Below are 21,183 nucleotides of genomic sequence, written 5' to 3' on the forward strand. Positions count from 1 at the left end.
TCTGTTTCTTTAAATAAGAACTTTCAAAACCTGACTAAAACAGTCAAACTACTTATACTGAAAACAAGAGGCCTGTGAAAGGAGTCTAGCTGGTAGTAGAAGGAATTTGCGGTAGCCTAACCTAAACCAGGCTAGGATTCTGATTGACCATGGGGAAAAAATGATTCATCTAATACAACAATGCAAGTTGGATTCAAGTTGATTCCCAAGGTCAACCTACCTCCTGCTGCAGTTTGAGTCTCTCCCCATCGAAGGCCCTCCTGGCCTCCTCCCGGGCCTCTCCTAGCAGGGCGCTCTTCAGTTTGTCAGCTGCCCCGTCCCTTAGCGCATGGACCAGCCCCTGGAGCCGCTGCACCTCCCCATCGCGGATCTTAATGGTACGTGACAGCTCCAACTCGTGTTGCCGTGCCAACGACTCGCGACCGGCAGCCAGCTCGCGGAGCTTCTCCTCGTGCAGTTTGGCACGGAGGTCGGTGAGGACCACCGTGTGTTTGTGTTGTTCCAGCTCCCTGGCTTGCCTCTGCTCCTGGAGACGCTCTCTCAGCTTAGAGACCTACCCAGGGGAGGGAGAGGAGGGTGGGATAGAGGAGAGGGGAGGAGAGAGGCAAAGGGGAGGAGAGGTTTACAGGGGAAATAGGAAAAAGAGAGAGTGATAATGATTTCCTAATAGTATCATTAAGCAACAAGGCCCAAGGAGGTGTGGTATATGGCCAATATACCACGGATAAGGGCTGTTCTTAAGCACAACGCAACACGGAGTGCCTGGATACAGACCTTAGCCGCGGTATATTGGCCATATACCACAAACCTCCGAGGTGCCTTATTGTTATTATAAACTGGTTACCAACGTAATTAGTAAAGTAAAAAGACATGTTTTGTCATACCAGTGGTATACGGTCTAATAAACCATGGCTGTCAGCCAATCAGCATTCTGGGCTCGAACCACCCCGTTTATAATTAACAGTGTATCATTGTATAGGCATCAGATAATCATATCATCATCCTCATTATAATCCTCATCATGCGAGAGGGGGCGGGCCTACCTTGCCCTTCTCCTGCTGCAGTTCTATCTGGAAATCCATCAGCTTGCTCCTCAGCTCCTCATTGGCCGTCTGCGGCAAGTCACCCATGACCTCCGTCCTCTCCTTCCCACGCGTCTTCTTGGAAGGCGGGGCTGAGGTGGGTGTGGTCGATGACATTGTGCTCCGGCCACCCAATCAGAGGGCACGACTCAGAGTGGATGAGGAAGTGGAGGAGAATCAGGCGATGCTCTTCCTCCCCACACAGCCTTCCCTGTGTAACTTCATCATCATCCTCGTCTACATCACTGGCTGAAGATCCCCGTCTGTCCTGCAGAGAGCGATAAGAACAACAGGTAAGTAATGTGAAAACAAAAATCATGGGCCAGCAGAGTGTAGCTTGAGGAAAACATTCTATTATGAGACCTAGAAACACCCACACATGCTCACACAGACACTTTCAACATCCACAGAGCTCACACAGACACAACACTATTTCAACACCCACAGAGCTCACACAGACACACCATTTCAACATCCACAGAGCTCACAGACACACACACACACACACACACACACACACCATTTCAACATCCACAGAGCTCACACAGACACACACACACCATTTCAACATCCACAGAGCTCACACAGACACACACACACCATTTCAACACCCACAGAGCTCACACAGACACACACCATTTCAACATCCACAGAGCTCACACAGACACACACCATTTCAACATCCACAGAGCTCACACAGACACACACACACCAATTCAACATCCACAGAGCTCACACACACACACAACACTATTTCAACACCCACAGAGAGCACACTGGCAGCTCTCCGGCCATTTATCATAATCCAATTCCTCTCCATGGGATCCGCTTAGAGGCTCCATCGTGCATGAAATTCTGTCTGGCCAGGGCAGTCTGGGAGTGGGGCTACTACAGCCAAGAGAACCCTCTACTACAACTACTACTGCTACAGACAAGAGAACCCTCTACTACTACTAGAGGTCGACCGATTCATTTGAATTGCCGATTAATTAGGGCCGATTTCAAGTTTTCATAACAATCGGAAATCGGTATTTTTGGACACCGATTTGGCCGATTTTTTTAATATTTTTTTTACACCTTTATTTAATCTTTATTTAACTTGGCAAGTCAGTTAAGAACACATTCTTATTTTCAATGACGGCCTAGGAACGGTGGGTTAACTGCCTCGTTCAGGGGCAGAACGACAGATTTTTACCTTGTCAGCTCGGGGGATTCAATCTTGCAACCTTACAGTTAACTAGTCCAAACGCTCTAACCACCTGATTACATTGCACTCCACGAGGAGCCTGCCTGTTACGCGAATGCGGTAGAAGCCAAGGTAAGTTGCTAGCTAGCATTAAACTTATCTTATAAAAAACAATAAATCAATCATTCATAATCACTAGTTAACTACACGTGGTTGATGATATTACTAGTTTACCTAGCGTGTCCTGCTTTGCATATAATCGATGCGGTGCGTATCGTTGCTCCAATGTGTACCTAACCATAAACATCAATGCCTTTCTTAAAATCAATACACAGAAGTATATATTTTTAAACCTGCATATTTAGCTAAAAGAAATCCAGGTTAGCAGGCAATATTAACCAGGTGAAATTGTGTCATTGCACGCAGAGTCAGTGTATATGCAACAGTTTGGGCTGCCTAATTTGCCAGAATTTTACGTAATTATGCCATAACATTGAAGGTTGTGCAATGCAAAAGGAATATTTAGACTTATGGATGCCACCCGTTAGATAAAATACGTAACGGTTCCGTATTTCACTGAAAGAATAAATGTTTTGTTTTCGAGATGATAGTTTCCGGATTCGACCATATTAATGACCTAAGGCTCGTATTTGTGTGTGTTATTATGTTATAACTAAGTCTATGATTTGATAGAGCGGTCTGAGCTGTGGTAGGCAGCAGCATGCTCGTAAGCATTCATTCAAACAGCACTTTCCTGCGTTTTGCCAGAAGCTCTTCGCTGTGCTTCAAGCCTATCAACTCCTTAGATTAGGCTGGTGTAACCGATGTGAAATGGCTAGCTAGTTCGCGGGGTGCGGGCTAATAGCGTTTCAAAATAGCACTCTGAGACTTTGAGTAGTTATTCCCCTTGCTCTGCATGGGTAACGCTGCTTCGAAGGTGGCTGTTGTCGTTGTGTTCCTGGTTCGAGCCCAGGTAGGAGCGAGAAGAGGGATGGAAGCTATACTGTTACACTGGCAATACTAAAGTGCCTATAAGAACATCCAATAGTCAAAGGGATATGAAATACAAATGGTATAGAGAGAAATAGTCCTATTATTCCTATAATAACTACAACCTAAAACTTCTTACCTGGGAATATTGAAGACTCATGTTAAAAGGAACCACCAGCTTTCATATGTTCTCATGTTCTGAGCAAGGAACTTAAAAGTTAGCTTTCTTACATGGCACATATTGCACTTTTACTTTCTTCTCCAACACTTTGTTTTTGCATTATTTAAACCAAATTGAACGTGTTTCATTATTTGTTTGAGGCTAAATTGATTTTATTGATGTATTATATTAAGTTAAAATTTTCATTCAGTATTGTTGTAATTGTCATTATTACAAATGTAAAAAATAAAAATCATTTTTTTATTAAAATCGGCCGATTAATCGGTACCGGCTTTTTTTGGTCCTCCAATAATCGGTATCGGTGTTGAAAAATCATAATCGGTCGACCTCTAACTACTACTACAACCACAGCCAAGAGAACCCTCTACTACTACTACAACTACTACTACAGCCAAGAGAACCCTCTACTACTACTACTACGGCCAAGAGAGCACTCTACTACTACGGCCGCAAAGAGAGCACTCTACTACTACGGCCGCAAAGAGAGCACTCTACTACTACGGCCGCAAAGAGAGCACTCTACTACTACGGCCGCAAAGAGAGCACTCTACTACTACGGCCGCAAAGAGAGCACTCTACTACTACGGCCGCAAAGAGAGCACTCTACTACTACGGCCGCAAAGAGAGCACTCTACTACTACGGCCGCAAAGAGAGCACTCTACTACTACGGCCGCAAAGAGAGCACTCTACTACTACGGCCGCAAAGAGAGCACTCTACTACTACGGCCGCAAAGAGAGCACTCTACTACTACGGCCGCAAAGAGAGCCCTCTACTACTACTACGGCCGCCAAGAGAGCCCTCTACTACTACTACGGCCGCCAAGAGAGCCCTCTACTACTACTACGGCCGCCAAGAGAGCCCTCTACTACTACTACGGCCGCCAAGAGAGCCCTCTACTACTACTACGGCCGCCAAGAGAGCCCTCTACTACTACTACGGCCGCCAAGAGAGCCCTCTACTACTACTACCGCCGCCAAGAGAACCCTCCACTACTAATACCAGTACTGCAGCCAAGAGAGCCCTCTACTACCAATACTACGTCCACCGAGAGAGCCCTCTACTACTACTACGGCCGCCAAGAGAACCCTCCACTACTAATACCACTACTGCAGCCAAGAGAGCCCTCTACTACTACTGCAGCCGAGAGCCCTCTACTACTAATCCCACTACTGAAGCCAAGAGAGCCCTCTACTACTACTACGGCCGCCAAAAGAACCCTCCACTACTACTACCACTACCGCAGCCGAGAGAACCCTCCACTACTACTACCACCGCGGCCGAGAGAACCCTCTACTACTACTACCACCGCGGCCGAGAGAACCCTCTACTACTACTACCACCGCGGCCGAGAGAACCCTCTACTACTACTACCACCGCGGCCGAGAGAACCCTCTACTACTACTACCACCGCGGCCGAGAGAACCCTCTACTACTACTACCACCGCGGCCGAGAGAACCCTCTACTACTACTACCACCGCGGCCGAGAGAACCCTCTACTACTACTACCACCGCGGCCGAGAGAACCCTCTACTACTACTACCACCGCGGCCGAGAGAACCCTCTACTACTACTACCACCGCGGCCGAGAGAACTCTCTACTACTACCACCACCGCGGCCGAGAGAACCCTCTACTACTACCACCACCGCGGCCGAGAGAACCCTCTACTACTACCACCGCGGCCGAGAGAACCCTCTACTACTACCACCGCGGCCGAGAGAACCCTCTACTACTACTACCACCGCAGCCGAGAGAACCCTCTACTACTACTACCACCGCAGCCGAGAGAACCCTCTACTACTACTACCACCGCAGCCGAGAGAACCCTCTACTACTACCACCGCGGCGGCCGAGAGAACCCTCTACTACTACTGCAGCCGAGAGAACCCTCTACTACTACCACCGCAGCCGAGAGAACCCTCTACTACTACCACCGCAGCCGAGAGAACCCTCTACTACTACCACCGCGGCCGAGAGAACCCTCTACTACTACTACCACCGCAGCCGAGAGAACCCTCTACTACTACCACCGCGGCGGCCGAGAGAACCCTCTACTACCGCGGCCGAGAGAACCCTCTACTACTACTACTACCGCAGCCGAGAGAACCCTCTACTACTACCACCGCAGCCGAGAGAACCCTCTACTACTACCACCGCGGCCGAGAGAACCCTCTACTACTACTACCGCGGCCGAGAGAACCCTCTACTACTACTACCGCGGCCGAGAGAACCCTCTACTACTACTACCGCGGCCGAGAGAACCCTCTACTACTACTACCGCGGCCGAGAGAACCCTCTACTACTACTACCGCGGCCGAGAGAACCCTCTACTACTACCACCGCGGCCGAGAGAACCCTCTACTACTACTACCGCGGCCGAGAGAACCCTCTACTACTACCACCGCAGCCGAGAGAACCCTCTACTACTTCTACCACCGCGGCCGAGAGAACCCTCTTCTACTACTACTACTACTACTGCAGCCAAGAGAACCCTCTACTACTACTACCGCGGCCGAGAGAACCCTCTACTACTACTACCGCGGCCGAGAGAACCCTCTACTACTACCACCGCAGCCGAGAGAACCCTCTACTACTTCTACCACCGCGGCCGAGAGAACCCTCTTCTACTACTACTACTACTACTGCAGCCAAGAGAACCCTCTATTGAATGGTCTGGGACTACTATTGAATGGTCTGGGACTACTATTGAATGGTCTAGGACTACTACAAATTATTCAGTCTCTCCTTTCCCCAAGCCTAGTTAAATAAAAGGTTAAATAAAAATAAAGAAATAAAGCCCTCTTCAGCCATCCGAGGGAGTCCACATCTAATCCTCAGACGCCTGCTGGCCTCTTTCCTCTCCTCATCTCAAACCTCCCACCCTTGTGTCGGTCCTTCCCAGATCCATCCCCACTCCTTAGATATAACTGCAAAGAGGAGGGCAGAAGGTAATGCGGTTGGGTAGCCATGTTGTGCTGCAGATGTGAGAAGTTATTTTATGAGGCAGTATGACAGAACATATAAACAGTACCCTCATTGAGAATGGACTTGGTCTCTTTCTAGATTCATAAGGCTAAGGAAGTGTTCCAGCATAACCCAGTAACCTTCCCGTTCTGCTGAGTAATAAATAAATCATTCAAAATGAGGCATTAAGACCGGAGGCTACGCCATCCTTTCCCACCCGCACACCACTCACACAGATGGCAGCAATTGTTACCAAGGCAACTCGTGCTTTTAAACTTCACTCCTCCCACATTAAAAGGACCCTATGAAGGAGGAAAGTGTCTCCCGGAGGATTTCAGACATCTTGACACACACACACACACACACAAAAACACACCTGTGTTGCACTCACACTAAACACACAGACTACATTATTTCTTTATCAAGAGACCATCTCTCTCAGATGAGGATGACTGAGTCAGAAATGCATTGCTGAGGGGCAGGGGAGCTCTCTACCACACACCGATAGACAGAATGAACAGGCACACACTGAGTGAAAACAGGAAGACAGGAAAAGATGGAGAGAGAGGTGGAGAGGGGCAATCACACTGAACCCCCTCTGCCTCCTCCCCCCCACTCTGCCCTACTTTCCCACCTCCATCCTTTGCGTCGCTATGATGATGTCACGCAGCAGAGTGAAAGCTTTTCTCATTCTCCCATTCACTCACAGAGAGGGAGAGACACAGCGAGAGAGAGAACGGAGAGGACATTGCACACAGCCACACAAAGAAAACCACATCTGTAGTCTTACTAACATCTATTTACAAACACACACGACTCATTCATTCCTAACCAGAGCCTGCCAACAAGCTATGCTCAAAATGTTGTGTATCGAGCGATCAGCGAAGGGTTATACCATGTTTGGTGAAAAATACAATTGCGCAATCAATACCAACAGGATGAGAAGCACGGCTCAGCTTGTAGCTCAATACGTGTTTGTGGGTGTAGTTTTGATTAGCGCTCAATTGCAGGGTGAATTTGTCAATATGAACTCCATGCATTTTGCAATCTATGTTTTGGAATGTGAACGGCATGACCCCCCCCCCCCCCCCCCCCCCCACTGACATTGGGTCTCGTCTTCCAGCCCAGTAGCGCATCAAACACAACCACTTCACATCTGTCATCAATAGAACAGATGTTCACGTCCCAATCACCACTGTGTGTCTGGGGAAGTTTATGGTCCAGGGAGAAGCAGGAATGTAATAACGGGAAGCTGTGTTGTTTTACGAGGGAAGAAACAAACACATGCTGAGCACTTGTTGGCTGCTTTTACCTCACTCTGCAGTCCAACTCATCCCAAACCCTCTCAATTAGGTTGAGGTCAGGTGAATGTGGAGCCCAGGGCATCTGACGCAGCACTCCATCACTCTCCTTCTTGGTTAAATAGCCCTTACACAGCCTGGAGGTGTGTTTTGGGTCATAAAAAACAACTGATAGTGGTACTAAGCGCAAACCAGATGGGACGGCGTATCGCTGCAGAATGCTGTGTTAGCCATGCTGGTTAAAAGGTGCCTTGAATTCGTAATAAATCACAGACAGGGTCACCAGCAAAGCACCCCCACACCATCACACCTCCTCCTCCATGCTTCAGAGTGGGAACCACACATGCAGAGATCATCCGTTCACCTACTCTGCGTCTCACAAAGACACGTCGGTTGGAACAATAATAAAAAATATGTTTCTTTTTTAATCGCAAATTTGGACTCATCAGACCAAATAACAGGTTTCCAACGGTCTATTGACCATTGTTCATGTTTCTTGGCCCAAGCAAGTCTGTTCTTATTATTGGTGTCCTTTAGTAGTGGTTTCTTTGCAGCAATTCGACCATGAAGACCTGATTCACACAGTCTCCTCTGAACAGTTGATGTTGAGATGTGTCTGTTACTTCAACTCTGTGAAGTATTTATTTGGGCTGCAGTCTGAGGTGCAGTTAACTCTAATAAACTTATCCTCTGCAGCAGAGGTAACTCTGGGTCTTCCTTTCCTGTGGCGGTCCTCATAAGAGCCAGTTTCATCATAGCGCTTGATGGTTTTTGCGACTGCAGATAAAGTAATGATGGACTGTCGTTTCTCTTTGCTTTTTTGAGCTGTTCTTGCCATAATATGAACTTGGTCTTTTACCAAATAGGGCTATCTTCTGTATACCACCCCTACCTTGTCACAACACAACTGACTGGCTCAAACACATTAAGGAAAGAAAGAAATTCCACAAATGTACTTTTAACAAGGCACACCAGTTAATTGAAATGCATTCCAGGTGACTACCTCATGAAGTTGGTTGAGAGAATGTTGTTTTTGGTTACTAAGTGATTCCATAGTTTTGATGTCTTCACTATTATTCTACAATGTAGAAAATATGTAAAAATAAAGAAACCCTTGAATGAGTAGGTGTGTCCAAACATTTGACTGCACAAGCAATTCATACACCGAATGAAATGTATACACTCTCTATAGGGAAATATTGCTCAAAGTTCCATGCTTGAACAGTCAAGTCGTATGAAATTGAAACAGAGTGAAGGACGAACCCGCTCCTCAGAGGCCTAGCTAGTCAAATGTGGCACTGAGACAATCTGCTTAACAAAAACAACAAAGAGCTTAATAACACAACAGAGCAGGAGAATGGGACATGGTGAGGAAATGCTTCTGAGGAGATTCACAACCAACCAACCAAGAAAGGCAGACTTCCCCTTTAAAACTCCCCTGAAGATTCACTCAGTAGCAATACCGCAAACACTAGGAACAGACAGAACCAATACTACCAAACAGCAGAATCGCTATCCAAACAGTCTCTCACCAACAACCAAAGCACTGACACTCACCACCATACAGTACAATACATTGGCAGCCTAAGGTGATATGATATTTTAAAAATCCCTTCAGAACAGCCAAATGACCAACCTGAACCGAAGCCAAAAAAATGTAGTATTATTACAAACACATCTTCCTTCCGGAGTTTCCTGTCCCTGAGGACGTTGCTGTGTTTCACACACTACATTGTACTGAGGGAGCTTTTGTTGTGGTACCATACAATGTACCATCATGATTGACAGTGTACTGTACTGCGTTGTAGTAAAGGTGTCATTGCCAGAGAACAGATATGGCAGTAGTACCAGCTTAACAGTGCAAAAGTAGTGTGGCAATAAAGGCAGATGCCTTTAGACTGGTCCAGAGCTCATTAGCCAAACACAGATGGACCACCTCTAGGCCAGTCTGCACAACAGAGCCCACACACACGCATGAACATACACGGCTGGGTTAAATATTAACATAGCCAGAGTGACTGAAGTGAGACAGAACACCCAATAACTGGGTTTAAAATGTACCTATAAAAAGGATCAGTGTTGTAAAGTAATTAAGTAAAAATACTTAACAGTACTACTTAAGTAGTTTTTGGGGTATCTGTACTTTACTATTTATATTTGAGCACTTTAACTTCACTACATTCCTAAAGACAATTATGTACTTTTTACTCCATCAGTTTTCCCTGGCAGCCAATAGTACTCGGAACATTTTGAATGCTTAGCAGGACAGGAAAAGCCTCTGATCTGGCACTCACTAAACACGTTTCGTTTGTAAATTATGTCTGAGAGTTGGAGCGTGCCCCTGGCTATCTGTACATTTTTTAAAACATGAAAATGGTGCCTTCTGGTTTGCTTAATAAAAGGAATTTGAAGTTATTTATACTTTTACTTTTGAAACTTCAGTATATTTGAGCAATTACATTTACTTTTTATACTTAAGTATATTCAAAACCAAATACTTTGAGACTTTTACTCAAGTAGTATTTTACTGGGTGACTTTCACTTGAGTCATTTTCTATTTAAAAAGATCTCTTTACTTTTACTTAAGTATGACAATTGGGTACTTTTTCCACCACTGAAAGGATGGGAGACACACACACACACACACACACACAGAGAAAGAGGTGCACACTCCTCACATACTGTACATTCATTCACTACAGGATTCTCACACACAAATGGACTCAGCAGGCTGTGCTGTGATAAAAAGCTGCAGCAGAGAGGGAGGGAGAGAGAGCAGATTGTGGACTTACGGAACAGGTCTGGCCAGCCTCCAGGCCCAGGATTGGACCTGGCTTAGTCTGACTGACTGACTTGTGACTACGCGAGAAGGCGGGTCATTGGACATGTGTCAATGTCTTCCATAGCGGGAGAAGAGGAAAAGTGACCTGGCAGAGGATGCTGAAACCCTTCTAATGGGAAGACAATGTGACAAATATACTAAGAACTATAATAATAATAATAATAATGTTTTTGACACATCTCTTCACTCTTGGACATTAACCACGTTTCCATCCACAGTTTTCATACGATTAAAGTTATACCGTAGAAACAAATATCACGACAACTGTGACCGAAACAGGACGTTTCGGTACAATTGTATAAATTCCGACAGAATGTGTTCGCTTGACATGGTGGGATCTTTGTGTGTCGGTAAAATTAATTATGGAAGAAATGGCAGTAAAAACACCTTTAAGTCGCAAATATTGATTTAATAACCATCAAATTGAAGTAAACTTGGAGTCACGCGATGACATGGTGTGTGCGCCTCCCACTACAACTCAGGAAACCATGCAGTTTATTATGCTACAGATAAAATAAGATAATCAACTTCACAGGGGGGTGAAAGTGCACGGTATGCACTTGATGCTCGTTCCCAAGAGATGTCAAGGGTCTTATTCTGATGACATGATGATCGATGCTTGACCAAAACATTCTCGCTCTAATCCATAATAATCTCATGTGAACTAACCTACTCACACTATCTGCAAGATGTCGGCTAGAGCGCATGTGCCAACACAAAACTAGGCATATTTACCCATTTGAGATTTGTTTGATGTCGTTTTCCCCTATAGACCCATTTGGCAAAGTGGACCTGAAGGTGGTTCCTGGCATGCTGCCTCCATGGTCATACAAAATGGATGGGGAAATGATACGACCTTAACACAACCTGTATACATACTGTAATATGATCATTTCTACAATGCAGTCCACCTGTACTGTCAGTACAGCATAGAAATGCTTCCCTTATCCAGGTGGTGTGACAAAGGCATTTCTAACAGACCTGCTAAACTTTCTTTGCTGTTACTTTTAAGGTTGGAGTCAACAAGTAATAGCCTACCTCCGGAAGGCAGAGCCAAGAACCATTTGTCCGCCAGCACAGGGAAAAGCTACACTGCTCACAGACCTGTGTAAGGTTCAATGTAATTCAATATAGTGGACACCTGCTGGACATTTGAAACTCTGTGTATTGGTCTTGTTTGAACACTTATTTTACTACTTATGTATTAGGGATAGGGAGCAGTGTTGGAAAAAGTACTCAATTGTCATACTTGAGCAAAAGTAAAAAGTCAAAGTAAACGCTATACATCAAACCAGATGGCACAATTTCCTTGTTTTTCTATTTACGAACAGTCAGGGTCACACTCCAACACAATTTACAAACACATTATTTGTGTTTAGTGAGTCCACCAGAGCAGAGGCAGCAGGGATGACAACACGTTATATTAATAGGTGCATGAATTGTACCAATATTGCTGTCCTGCCTAAGCATTTGAAATGTAATGAGTACTTTTGGGTGTCAGGGAAAACATATTTGAGTAGAAAGTACATATTTTCTTCAGGAATGTACTGGAGTAAAAGTTGTCAAAAATATATATAGTAAAGTACAGAAGGAAAAAAACGACTTAAGTAGTATTTCAAAGTATTTTTAATGAGTTACTTTACACCGCTGATAGGGAGGGTGGTGAGTGGAAAGGGAAGGGAAAGGGGAAACCTAGTCAGTTGCACAACTGAATGCATTCAACCGAAATGTGTCTTCCGCATTTAACCCAACCCCTCGGTATCAGAGGTGCGGGGGTGCTGCCTTAAATCGACGTCCTCGTCATCGGCGCACAGAGAGCAGTTGTTGTTATGGGTTAACTGCCTTGGGGTATCAATGTGAATGTGTTTCAAATAAAGTCATTAAATACAACGATTTAACATAATAATCACAGTGACATTGGGTTATAGCTAACCCAACTGTGGGTTGATTAGATAACCCAAAGCGCTGGGTTTTTAAAAAATCTACTCAATGCATTGGGTTAAAATAACCCAACGTGAGGTAGGTGCTATAATGACCCACGGTTGGGTTATTTTTAACCCATTTGTTTTTAGTGAGTACAAACAACTCTATATTCACAACAGTCCAAGTCATGATGGGAGCTGCAGTGTTGTGTAAAGAGAGGGGACGGAGGGCTCAACGGTATAATATTGCAGTCTATTAAAAGGACTGCTTGCTACCTACTGTATGTGATGATGGTACTATGCTGAATTTGATAGAGCGATGTGTGGGATTTAAATAGGAGTGTATGTGTGTTCAGGTCCAGGACGATACCACTGTGCCAATATTTTGTCCAAAGTGAAAACACGAAGCAGACCAAACTCTTTGGTTCTTTAAAAACCTGCTGTATGTAAAAGGTTTCGTGCTTTAGCTTGGAAATGAAATGAAACGTGACTATGGATGACAACATAGGGATGTTTGTTTACAACATTCAGGCTGTTTTCCTAAAGTTAAATCTGCTTCAAGTTTAGTTTCCTTGCCACGCTACTAACGAGAATTGCGATACCGGTATCGTCCTGGCCCTAGTGTGCGTGTGTAGCAGCAGAAGCGATAGCAGTAGCAGCCTCTCATCCCCTCACACACATGATAATGCATCCAGTAACCTCATTAAACCTGCCTCCATCTCTTGTTTTCTCCAACACTCTTACCCTACTCAAGGCTGGGGTGAGATGGGTAAGAGGTGAGGCGTGAGAAAGGGAGAGGGATACAGAGCCAGCATTGAAAGCAAGGAGAAATAAAGTGAGAAAGGCAAGGCGGAGTGGGACATACATTAGACTCCATACCAAATGTATTAGAAGGGCAGGGATAAAAGGACAGGGGTTGGGGTCAGGAGTTTGAGGGTTGGAGGAGAGTCAGTGAAGAGAGCAAATCGTCCAGGCAGCTGTTGCCCTAAAGATTCAAATAGCAAAGAGTCACATTTGATGCCAAATCTGAGTTTAGGTGCCCAAAGCACCTGCGGATCACCCCTTCTAATCACCATCATTAGTGATGTAAGCGGGACACATATGTTGTGCCCACTTGGAGAAATGATGTACATGGGTCCAGCTGTTTCAGGCAATATTACAGTGTTCAAGCAATATTACAGTACTGTAGGCTAGAGGAGATGGACATGTCAGATGGACATGTAATATTGGAGATGGACATGTCCCTAGGACATCAGCTATTTAACCACCCCAAATGTCTAGGGCCAGCCCTGCCGCAGACCACAACATCCATATGCATGGCCAAGATGGCTCTAAAAAGCTGAAGATCAGCAATCTGTCATGGCCATTTTGTAACATCAGCCGGCTAGACACAATATTACAATGTTAAACGGACTACGTGTAAAGAAGATACAATGTAAAGACGGAAGTATAGAGTTAGGTGATGACTGGCAGCGCTACCCGGATATCAGAGGATGTCGCCCGTTGCAGAAGCCAAAGCCTGCCTGTCAGTTTGCGCACGTCACACAAATTCACAAATTTGCCTACAGAGCTATCGGGCTGCCCAACATAAACTTACTTAAATGGTGTCAGTCATCAAGTGAGAGGTATTCTTGTCGGTCTGGTTAAACGTTGCTGGTTCTCATTCACTATGGCAGCGGTGCCTCGGCGTCGGTTTATAGAGCGCACTCTCACCTCGATTTGGGATGCTGTGCTGGGCGTTCTCTTTTTTCCATCGAGCAGGCGAGTTACAAACTTATCCTCTCAAATAGTCTGCTATGAATTAATCCCTTCATAAATAGCAGCGAATGGTAAAGTTTGGCAAAATGTAGGCTAAATTCCACTAAAACGTGGTGTCCGGACGGTTTAACGGTTCTGCGGTGGGCTTCTCTCTGCACGCTGGCACACACCACGCCAACACGACGTCAGTTTTCTCTCAAAACATTTCATCCAACAGCTCAGCTCTCCCGGTAATAAAATGGGAGATAAAAACCCAACGCTACGTGGACGTGGGAAAATCATGGACGTCGCCGGTAACGCAAAAGACACGCGACACCTGACTGCGTGTTTAGGAATGACACCGCACGGGAAGAGCGTGCGTGCATTGTGCGGGAGAAGCGTGCACCGTCATAGCAGGACGCCTGGTGGTCTGGCAATAAGCTATGCAATTACGCATATATGATGCTATCCCCCTTGTCTTTAAGATGTGCCTAATAATGCACACAACCAGTCCTCTATCCTAATAATAGGCTTTTGAATAATGATGATACCCAATTAACCTCTGACCCTTTGAAGTGGACTGAATGTGAGAAATGTGAGAGAAAAAAACGTTATAGCTTAGGCACTGTTCCACTTCCTTCCCTAGTCCATTCTTTGCTCCTCCGTCTGGTGAATGATCATTCCAATGTCAATCAGGAGTGGGCAGTCAATGCAGCTATAGACTACCCATCCCACAGAGTAACTGGGATGACTATCGGTATGTTTGACTAGGAGGGGAGTTTGCGTTAGTGAACATCACCCAGCAGTATAAGTATCTAGTGAGAGTAAATAAGAGTGTCTGCCTGAAGTCCCACAGTAGTGTGACTGTGACCCAGATTCCCTGGGCTTGCATTACTCACGCCCAGCTGCCTGTCTCTCTCTCTCTGCCTACTGCTGTGGTCTGTCTGAGTGGCGTTCAACACACAGACATACACACGCAGACACCCACTAACAGACTCCACTGCACACGTTAGTGGCAGCATATGTAGTCCATCGCTGCAGGGCCATAGGCGGTTGGGAGGGTGAGTGTGGTTGGTAGGCTAGGCCTGATGCTGAGAACAGCACAATGAGGCTGCGTTTACACAGGCAGACCAATTCTGATCTTTTTCCCCACTAATTGTTCTTTTGAATAGTCACATCAGATCTTTCCACATCAGATCTTTTTCAGAGCTGATCTGATTGCTAAATAAGACCAATTAGTGAAAAATATCAGAATTGGGCTGCATGGGTGAAAGCTGCATAACAGACAGAAGGAAGGGGGAGGGGAGGGGCTTTGGAGGGTTGGTTTGAATGCGGGGCAGGCAGAGAGAGACTGACTAATAGTGAGTGTTGCTTTTCAGAATTTTATGAATCGGTCTCTCAATTTTTTTAAACTTTATTTGTGTGCTGTGGAATGGGATGGGCGTTTGAGGCCGTATTCAGTGTAGAAATAGTGGTGATGGACGCTATAGCTATTCTATTTTCCTATGGCTGTACTGAAAGGAGCGGAGTGTAGAAACAAGCCTCTGTCTTAATAAACTTTACATAACCAGCTTAAGAATTCATGTGTGTGACAGTATGAGCTTAAATATATTCATGAGCATTAACAATTTAAACTAATTATAAACCAGCTTCTTTAGTGACAGTCTGAAGGGCTCAGATGGGACCTGCGAGAGATTGAGTTATATGGAGATTTAGATCATCAAATGAAGCTACTGATAGTGATCCTCCCTTCCCACCACTCTCTCTCTCTCCCTTTCCCACACACACACAAACATCCCTTGGACCCCTCTCTCTCCCCCATGTCCATGTTCTCAGGCAGTACAGTACAGGCTCTGAAATGTCACCTTTCCCCAATGTTGATCCTAGTCCCACACTGTCACAGCCTGCCAGTAGTGATGTAATGCTTCACGTGTAGTAAATGAGGCTTCGTCGGCATGACTCACCCTCCATTACACAGACTACACGAGTCTGATGTTCCACATCCTTACCCAAAGCAGCAGCCAAAACACACACAGAACATAACTCAAACACACTGCACAGACTACATATTGGTAAAGAAAGTGGTTGGGGTGCCATTTATTTATTTTGTTCCTGTCCATTGAAAGACCGGACGTAATGTAAACATATCTGTCTGTGAGGAACGGTGTGTGAGAAGCGAACCATGGAAACAGAACCGTTCCATTACACATTCCAGTACTGTTCTTTACTTTACAAATACACTTTTACACCTTCCTCAGCCAGCGTCATAACACAGACTTAGAATATCTAGATGAAATGCTGCTGTGTGGCCAGTGCAAGGAGGGAACAAAATGTGGGCTCAGGGTGGAATGGGTATATTTGCTTCTGTGGTAGGAAAGTAAACAACCGTTGCAGTGCGTTTATTAGCATACTAGGCAAACATTTAACAAAGCCTGTACATTCTGTTATGTAGACTATACACTGAGTGTACAAAACATTAAGAACACCGTCCAAATATTGAGTTGCTTTCTTGAATATGGCAGCTCCAAAATGCAGATGTTTCAGCCTAGCTCAGTGCTTTCTGTGGTGGTGGGGCAGCCAGTGGAAAATACGGAGCGTAGGGGTTGGTAATGTTCTCTAGTTGCGCCGTGATTGGCTCAGTGTTCTGTCACTCATGGGGACACTACGTCGCCGCAAAATCTATGGGGAGAGCTCGAAAATTCAAGCCCCTTGGGTGCTGCAATAGATTTACATTAGAAGTGCCCATCCAAGAAGGCTCAAGGTCATTGGCCACAGATAAAATGACGTCAAATCACGTTATATCTACCGTAGCTTTGATTGGACTAATCATGTCAACGTCATACTTTCAAAATCTTAGCTAGCAAGCTAGACAAGCAGTTATCATCATGAATCAGGTCGACAATATACTGGCAAATCATTACAATCCTTGTCATATGATGAGAAATCATAGATTAAACGTATCGGTGCTCATCAGCCATTGGACATAAACATTACACAACAAGTTAGAAATCGCAAATTCAACAATGAGTGTTTTGGAAGGAATCAGTGGCTAACTGCAAGCTTTGTAAAGCAATCACTAGCCTGCTATTCAGTGGAGAGTGTGGGGTCCAAGTCTGGGTTTAAGGGTCTCTTTTCCAAGCTTAAAACGATAAACATTCACTCGCAACACACCATGGGCCAGAAAATGTTGAATACATTGACCATGCTGTCAATCCAGCATGACTTCTGCCGCATTCAAAACAACTAAAACTCGGAAATGGGAAATCTCAGACTTCAGTGAGTTGAAGACAACTGGGAACTCTGAAAAAAAACTAGCTGCGACTGGGAAAATACGTTGTGAACGGTCATCCAACTCGGAATTCCAAGTCAGGAACTCGGGCCTCTTTCTAGTGTTCCGACCTGAAGATCACTGACGTCATGATTCAACCTTGTCCCCCCCCCCCCCCCCCAGAGTTAAGTTGTCTTGAAAGCAGCATAAATCCAGAGAATGTCTGACTTTGATGACAAAATTTGCCCACAAGGACCGCCGCGCCACCTTCTTGTTCAAGTGAGCACAGCACAACAAGGTGAGTCCAAAAATGTATTGTATGGTGCTCCATAAATGATGTAATATACCAGGGAGATATTTATACTGTAGCTAAGAAAGTTATGCTAAGTATATGTTGTATACTAAGCTGTTAGTAGCCCATGTGCCTCACCCTACTCATTTGGTCCCTTTCACCCTCATAACTTAGCATACTGTTCTGACTTGGTGGTGCACATGTAGGCTGTAGCCTGTTTTAGAGAAATGTAATCATCAAATATTGTAAGAGCTTTCATTGTCTGTTTATATGTCCCTTTATTTATCCTACGGTTCTGACTTGGTGTACAAGGAGAATACTGTAAGGCCGGGCCAGGTTCTGAATTCTGTGCTGTACATTTCAAAAGTGCTGAACAAATAGTTATATTGACTACACCTGTCCAAGCTCGCTCATTAATGTCTTAATTGAAATTATGGATTGTCTCATCATTCCCTTATGCCATAGTTTGTACAGTACATCTCAATTGTCAGTAGAGACTACATTTGTTTAAGCAAGTCAGCCATATCAGCTATGTTTTTTGAAAAGGCAGTAAATGAGGCTGAATGAACTGTTTCGCTGCCAGACTAGGCTCCGCTGACAGCCAGGTGTAGCAGTGGTAAGGATTCACTCCATGGTGCTGAAAAGAAAGCTCTGCTGTTGGGATAGCTTTATGTAGCCCTAACAGTTTGTGGGCACCGTTTGTCACCGTTATAGTGCAATTAATGCACTGTTTAGTGTTGTGGCTTTGCTGGCATGCATCTAAAAAACATTTTGGGAGTTTGCCCCACCAAGAGTTACATGCTAAAATTGCCACTGACTCCAATGATTCCCAAAGTTGTGTCAAGTTGGCTGGATGTCCTTTGGGTGGTGGACCATTCTTGATACACACAGGAAACTGTTGAGTGTTAAAAACCCAGCAGAGTTTCAGTTCCTGGCACCTTCCAGTGATGGAAAAAGTACCCAATTGTCATACTTGAGTAAAAGTAAAGATACCTTCATAGAAAATGACTAAAGTAAAAGTGAGTCACCCAGTAAAATACTACTTGAGTAAAAGTATTTGCTTTTAAATATACTTAGGTATCAAAAGTAAGTGTAATTGCTAAATATACTTAAGTATCAAAAGTATAAATAATTTAAAATGTCTTATATTAAGGAAACCACAACGCTTAATTTTCTTGTTTTTAAAATGTATGGATAGCCAGGGGCAAGCTCAAACACTAAGATATAATTTACAAACAAAGTGAGTCCGCCAGATCAGAGGCAGTAGGGATAACCAGGGATGTTCTCTTGATAAGTGTGTGAATTAGACCATTTTCCTGTCCTGCTAAGCATTCAAAAGTACTTTTGGGTGTCAGGGAAAATGTATGGAGTAAAACGTACATCATTTTCTTTAGGAATGTAGTGAAGTAAAAGTAGTCAAACATATAAATAGTGAAGTAGATACCCAAAAAAACTACTCCATTAGTACTTTCAAGTATTTTTTACTTAAGTACTTTACACCACTGGCACCTACTACCATGTCCCGTTCAAAGGCACTTCAATATTTTGTCTTGTCCATTTACCCTCTCAATGGCACACATACACAACCCATGTCTCAATTTGTGCCAAGGCTTAAAAATCCTTCTTTAACCTATCTCCTCCCCTTCATCTACACCGATTGAAGTGGATTTAACAAGTGACATCAATAAGGGATCATAGCTTTCACCCGGATTCACCTGGTCAGTCTATGTCATGGAAATAATGTTTTTTTAGAAAAGCGGCTAACGAAGCTACACTCTAAAGCACACACTCACTAGCAACAAACATAGCTTGTGCATAGCAACAGTTTACAAAAGACCCCTGGCTGCAAGAACTGACTCATCGCTCAAAACAAACAAAACCGCACCAGAAACAAAGAAACACTCAAATCTACAAACAGAACAAAAAACAGACATGAAAAGCTGCCAACCGACGGCCCCTTGGGGTCCTTGTTTAAAGTGTGGCCCTTCTGTTTCCCTGGCTTCATCCTTTATTCTCATCTTCCTCCTCATCCTCACATCTCCCAGAGCCTAAAAATAGAAGCAGATCAATATGGAGAAGTGAGGCTGCTCGCCGCACCGGCGATCTAACAGCAAGCAACATCTCACGTTGGCGCACAGCCTCAGCTGGGTGTCCTGTTACAATAGAAAGCTCTCTGAGCACTTGGAAAAGCACTATGTAAATCCTATCCATCATTATCAAGGCAGCATCTCAGTCACAAGTTACCACTGCTGCTGTGGTACCCAGGCTTTGTTCCATTCTGAAAAAACAGCTCCCTTCCCTACAAAGGGAACTTCAAAGGGTGGGTAGTGGACACTAGGGGCGCATTCCCTAGAATGTTGGTAATGGATACAGATATTTAACTACTCCGTCACTGTCCACTCTAACACAAACCCTGGTTGGTTGCTATGGTTACCTGAGGTTCCCTTCTTCCTGTGCGTCTCTGCTCATCCCCACTTTGTCAAGGCAACGATGGATGGAGCCTGTTTCTGTAGAGGCGTGTTACCTAGAGGAGGTCAGTACTGGTAGATCAGTACAGTAAATACTGTAACTCACTTTATATATTTACAGTACCAGTCAGAATAATAGTGAAGACATCAAAACTATGAAATAACACATATGGAATTATGTAGTAACCAAAAAAGGTTTAAACAAATCAAAATATACTTTATATTTGAGATTCTTCAAAGTATCCACCCTTTGCCTTGATGAAAGGTTTGCACACTCTTGGCATTCTCTCAACCAGCTTCATGAGGTAGTCACCTGGAATGCATTTCAATTAACAGGTCTGCCTTGTTAAAAGTTAATTTGTGGAATTTCTTTCCTTCTTAATGTGTTTGAGCCAATCAGTTGTATTGTGACAAGGTAGGAGTGGTATACAGAAGATAGCCCTATTTGGTAAAAGATCAAGTCCATATTATGGCAAGAACAGCTCAAATAAGCAAAGAGAAATGACAGTCCATCATTACTTTAAGACATGAAGTTTCCGCAAGTGCAGTCGCAAAACCATCAAGCGCTATGATGAAACTGGCTCGCATGAGGACTGCCACAGGGAAGGAAGAGCCAGAGTTACCTCTGCTGCTGAGGATAGGTTCATTGGAGTTAACTGCACCTCAGAAATTGCAGCCCAAATAAATGCTTCACAGAGTTCAAGTAACAGACACATCTCAACATCAACTGTTCAGAGGAGACTGCGTGAATCAGGCCTTCATGGTCAAATTTCTGCAAAGAAATCACTACTAAAGGACACCAATAAGAAGAAGAGACTTGCTTGGGCCAAGAAACATTGGCAATAGACATTAGAGTGTTGGAAATATGTCTAAATTTGAGATTTTTGGTTCCAACCGCCGTGTCTTTGTGAGAAGCAGAGTAGGTGAACGGATGAACTCCGCATGTGT

At 44.5% G+C, this 21,183-nt stretch overlaps 1 protein-coding gene across 2 annotated transcripts in view; it reads right to left on the minus strand.

The window, feature by feature from the left end:
• The window catches only part of jakmip1 (janus kinase and microtubule interacting protein 1), a 17,387-nt gene extending 16,043 nt beyond the window's left edge, over nucleotides 1-1,344 (minus strand). For both annotated transcript variants that reach the window (XM_038993019.1, XM_038993020.1), the window contains exons 1-2: nucleotides 1,044-1,344; nucleotides 221-553 (exon numbers count right to left, since the gene is read on the minus strand). In XM_038993019.1, the coding sequence (XP_038848947.1) occupies nucleotides 221-553; nucleotides 1,044-1,199 (489 nt within the window). In that variant the 5' untranslated portion in view covers nucleotides 1,200-1,344. The remainder of the gene's footprint in view (nucleotides 1-220; nucleotides 554-1,043) is intronic.
• Nucleotides 1,345-21,183: the final 19,839 nt, after the last annotated feature.

Source organism: Salvelinus namaycush, chromosome 5 (genome assembly GCF_016432855.1).
Source record: "Salvelinus namaycush isolate Seneca chromosome 5, SaNama_1.0, whole genome shotgun sequence".
In the NCBI taxonomy this organism is placed as follows: Eukaryota; Metazoa; Chordata; class Actinopteri; order Salmoniformes; family Salmonidae; genus Salvelinus; species Salvelinus namaycush.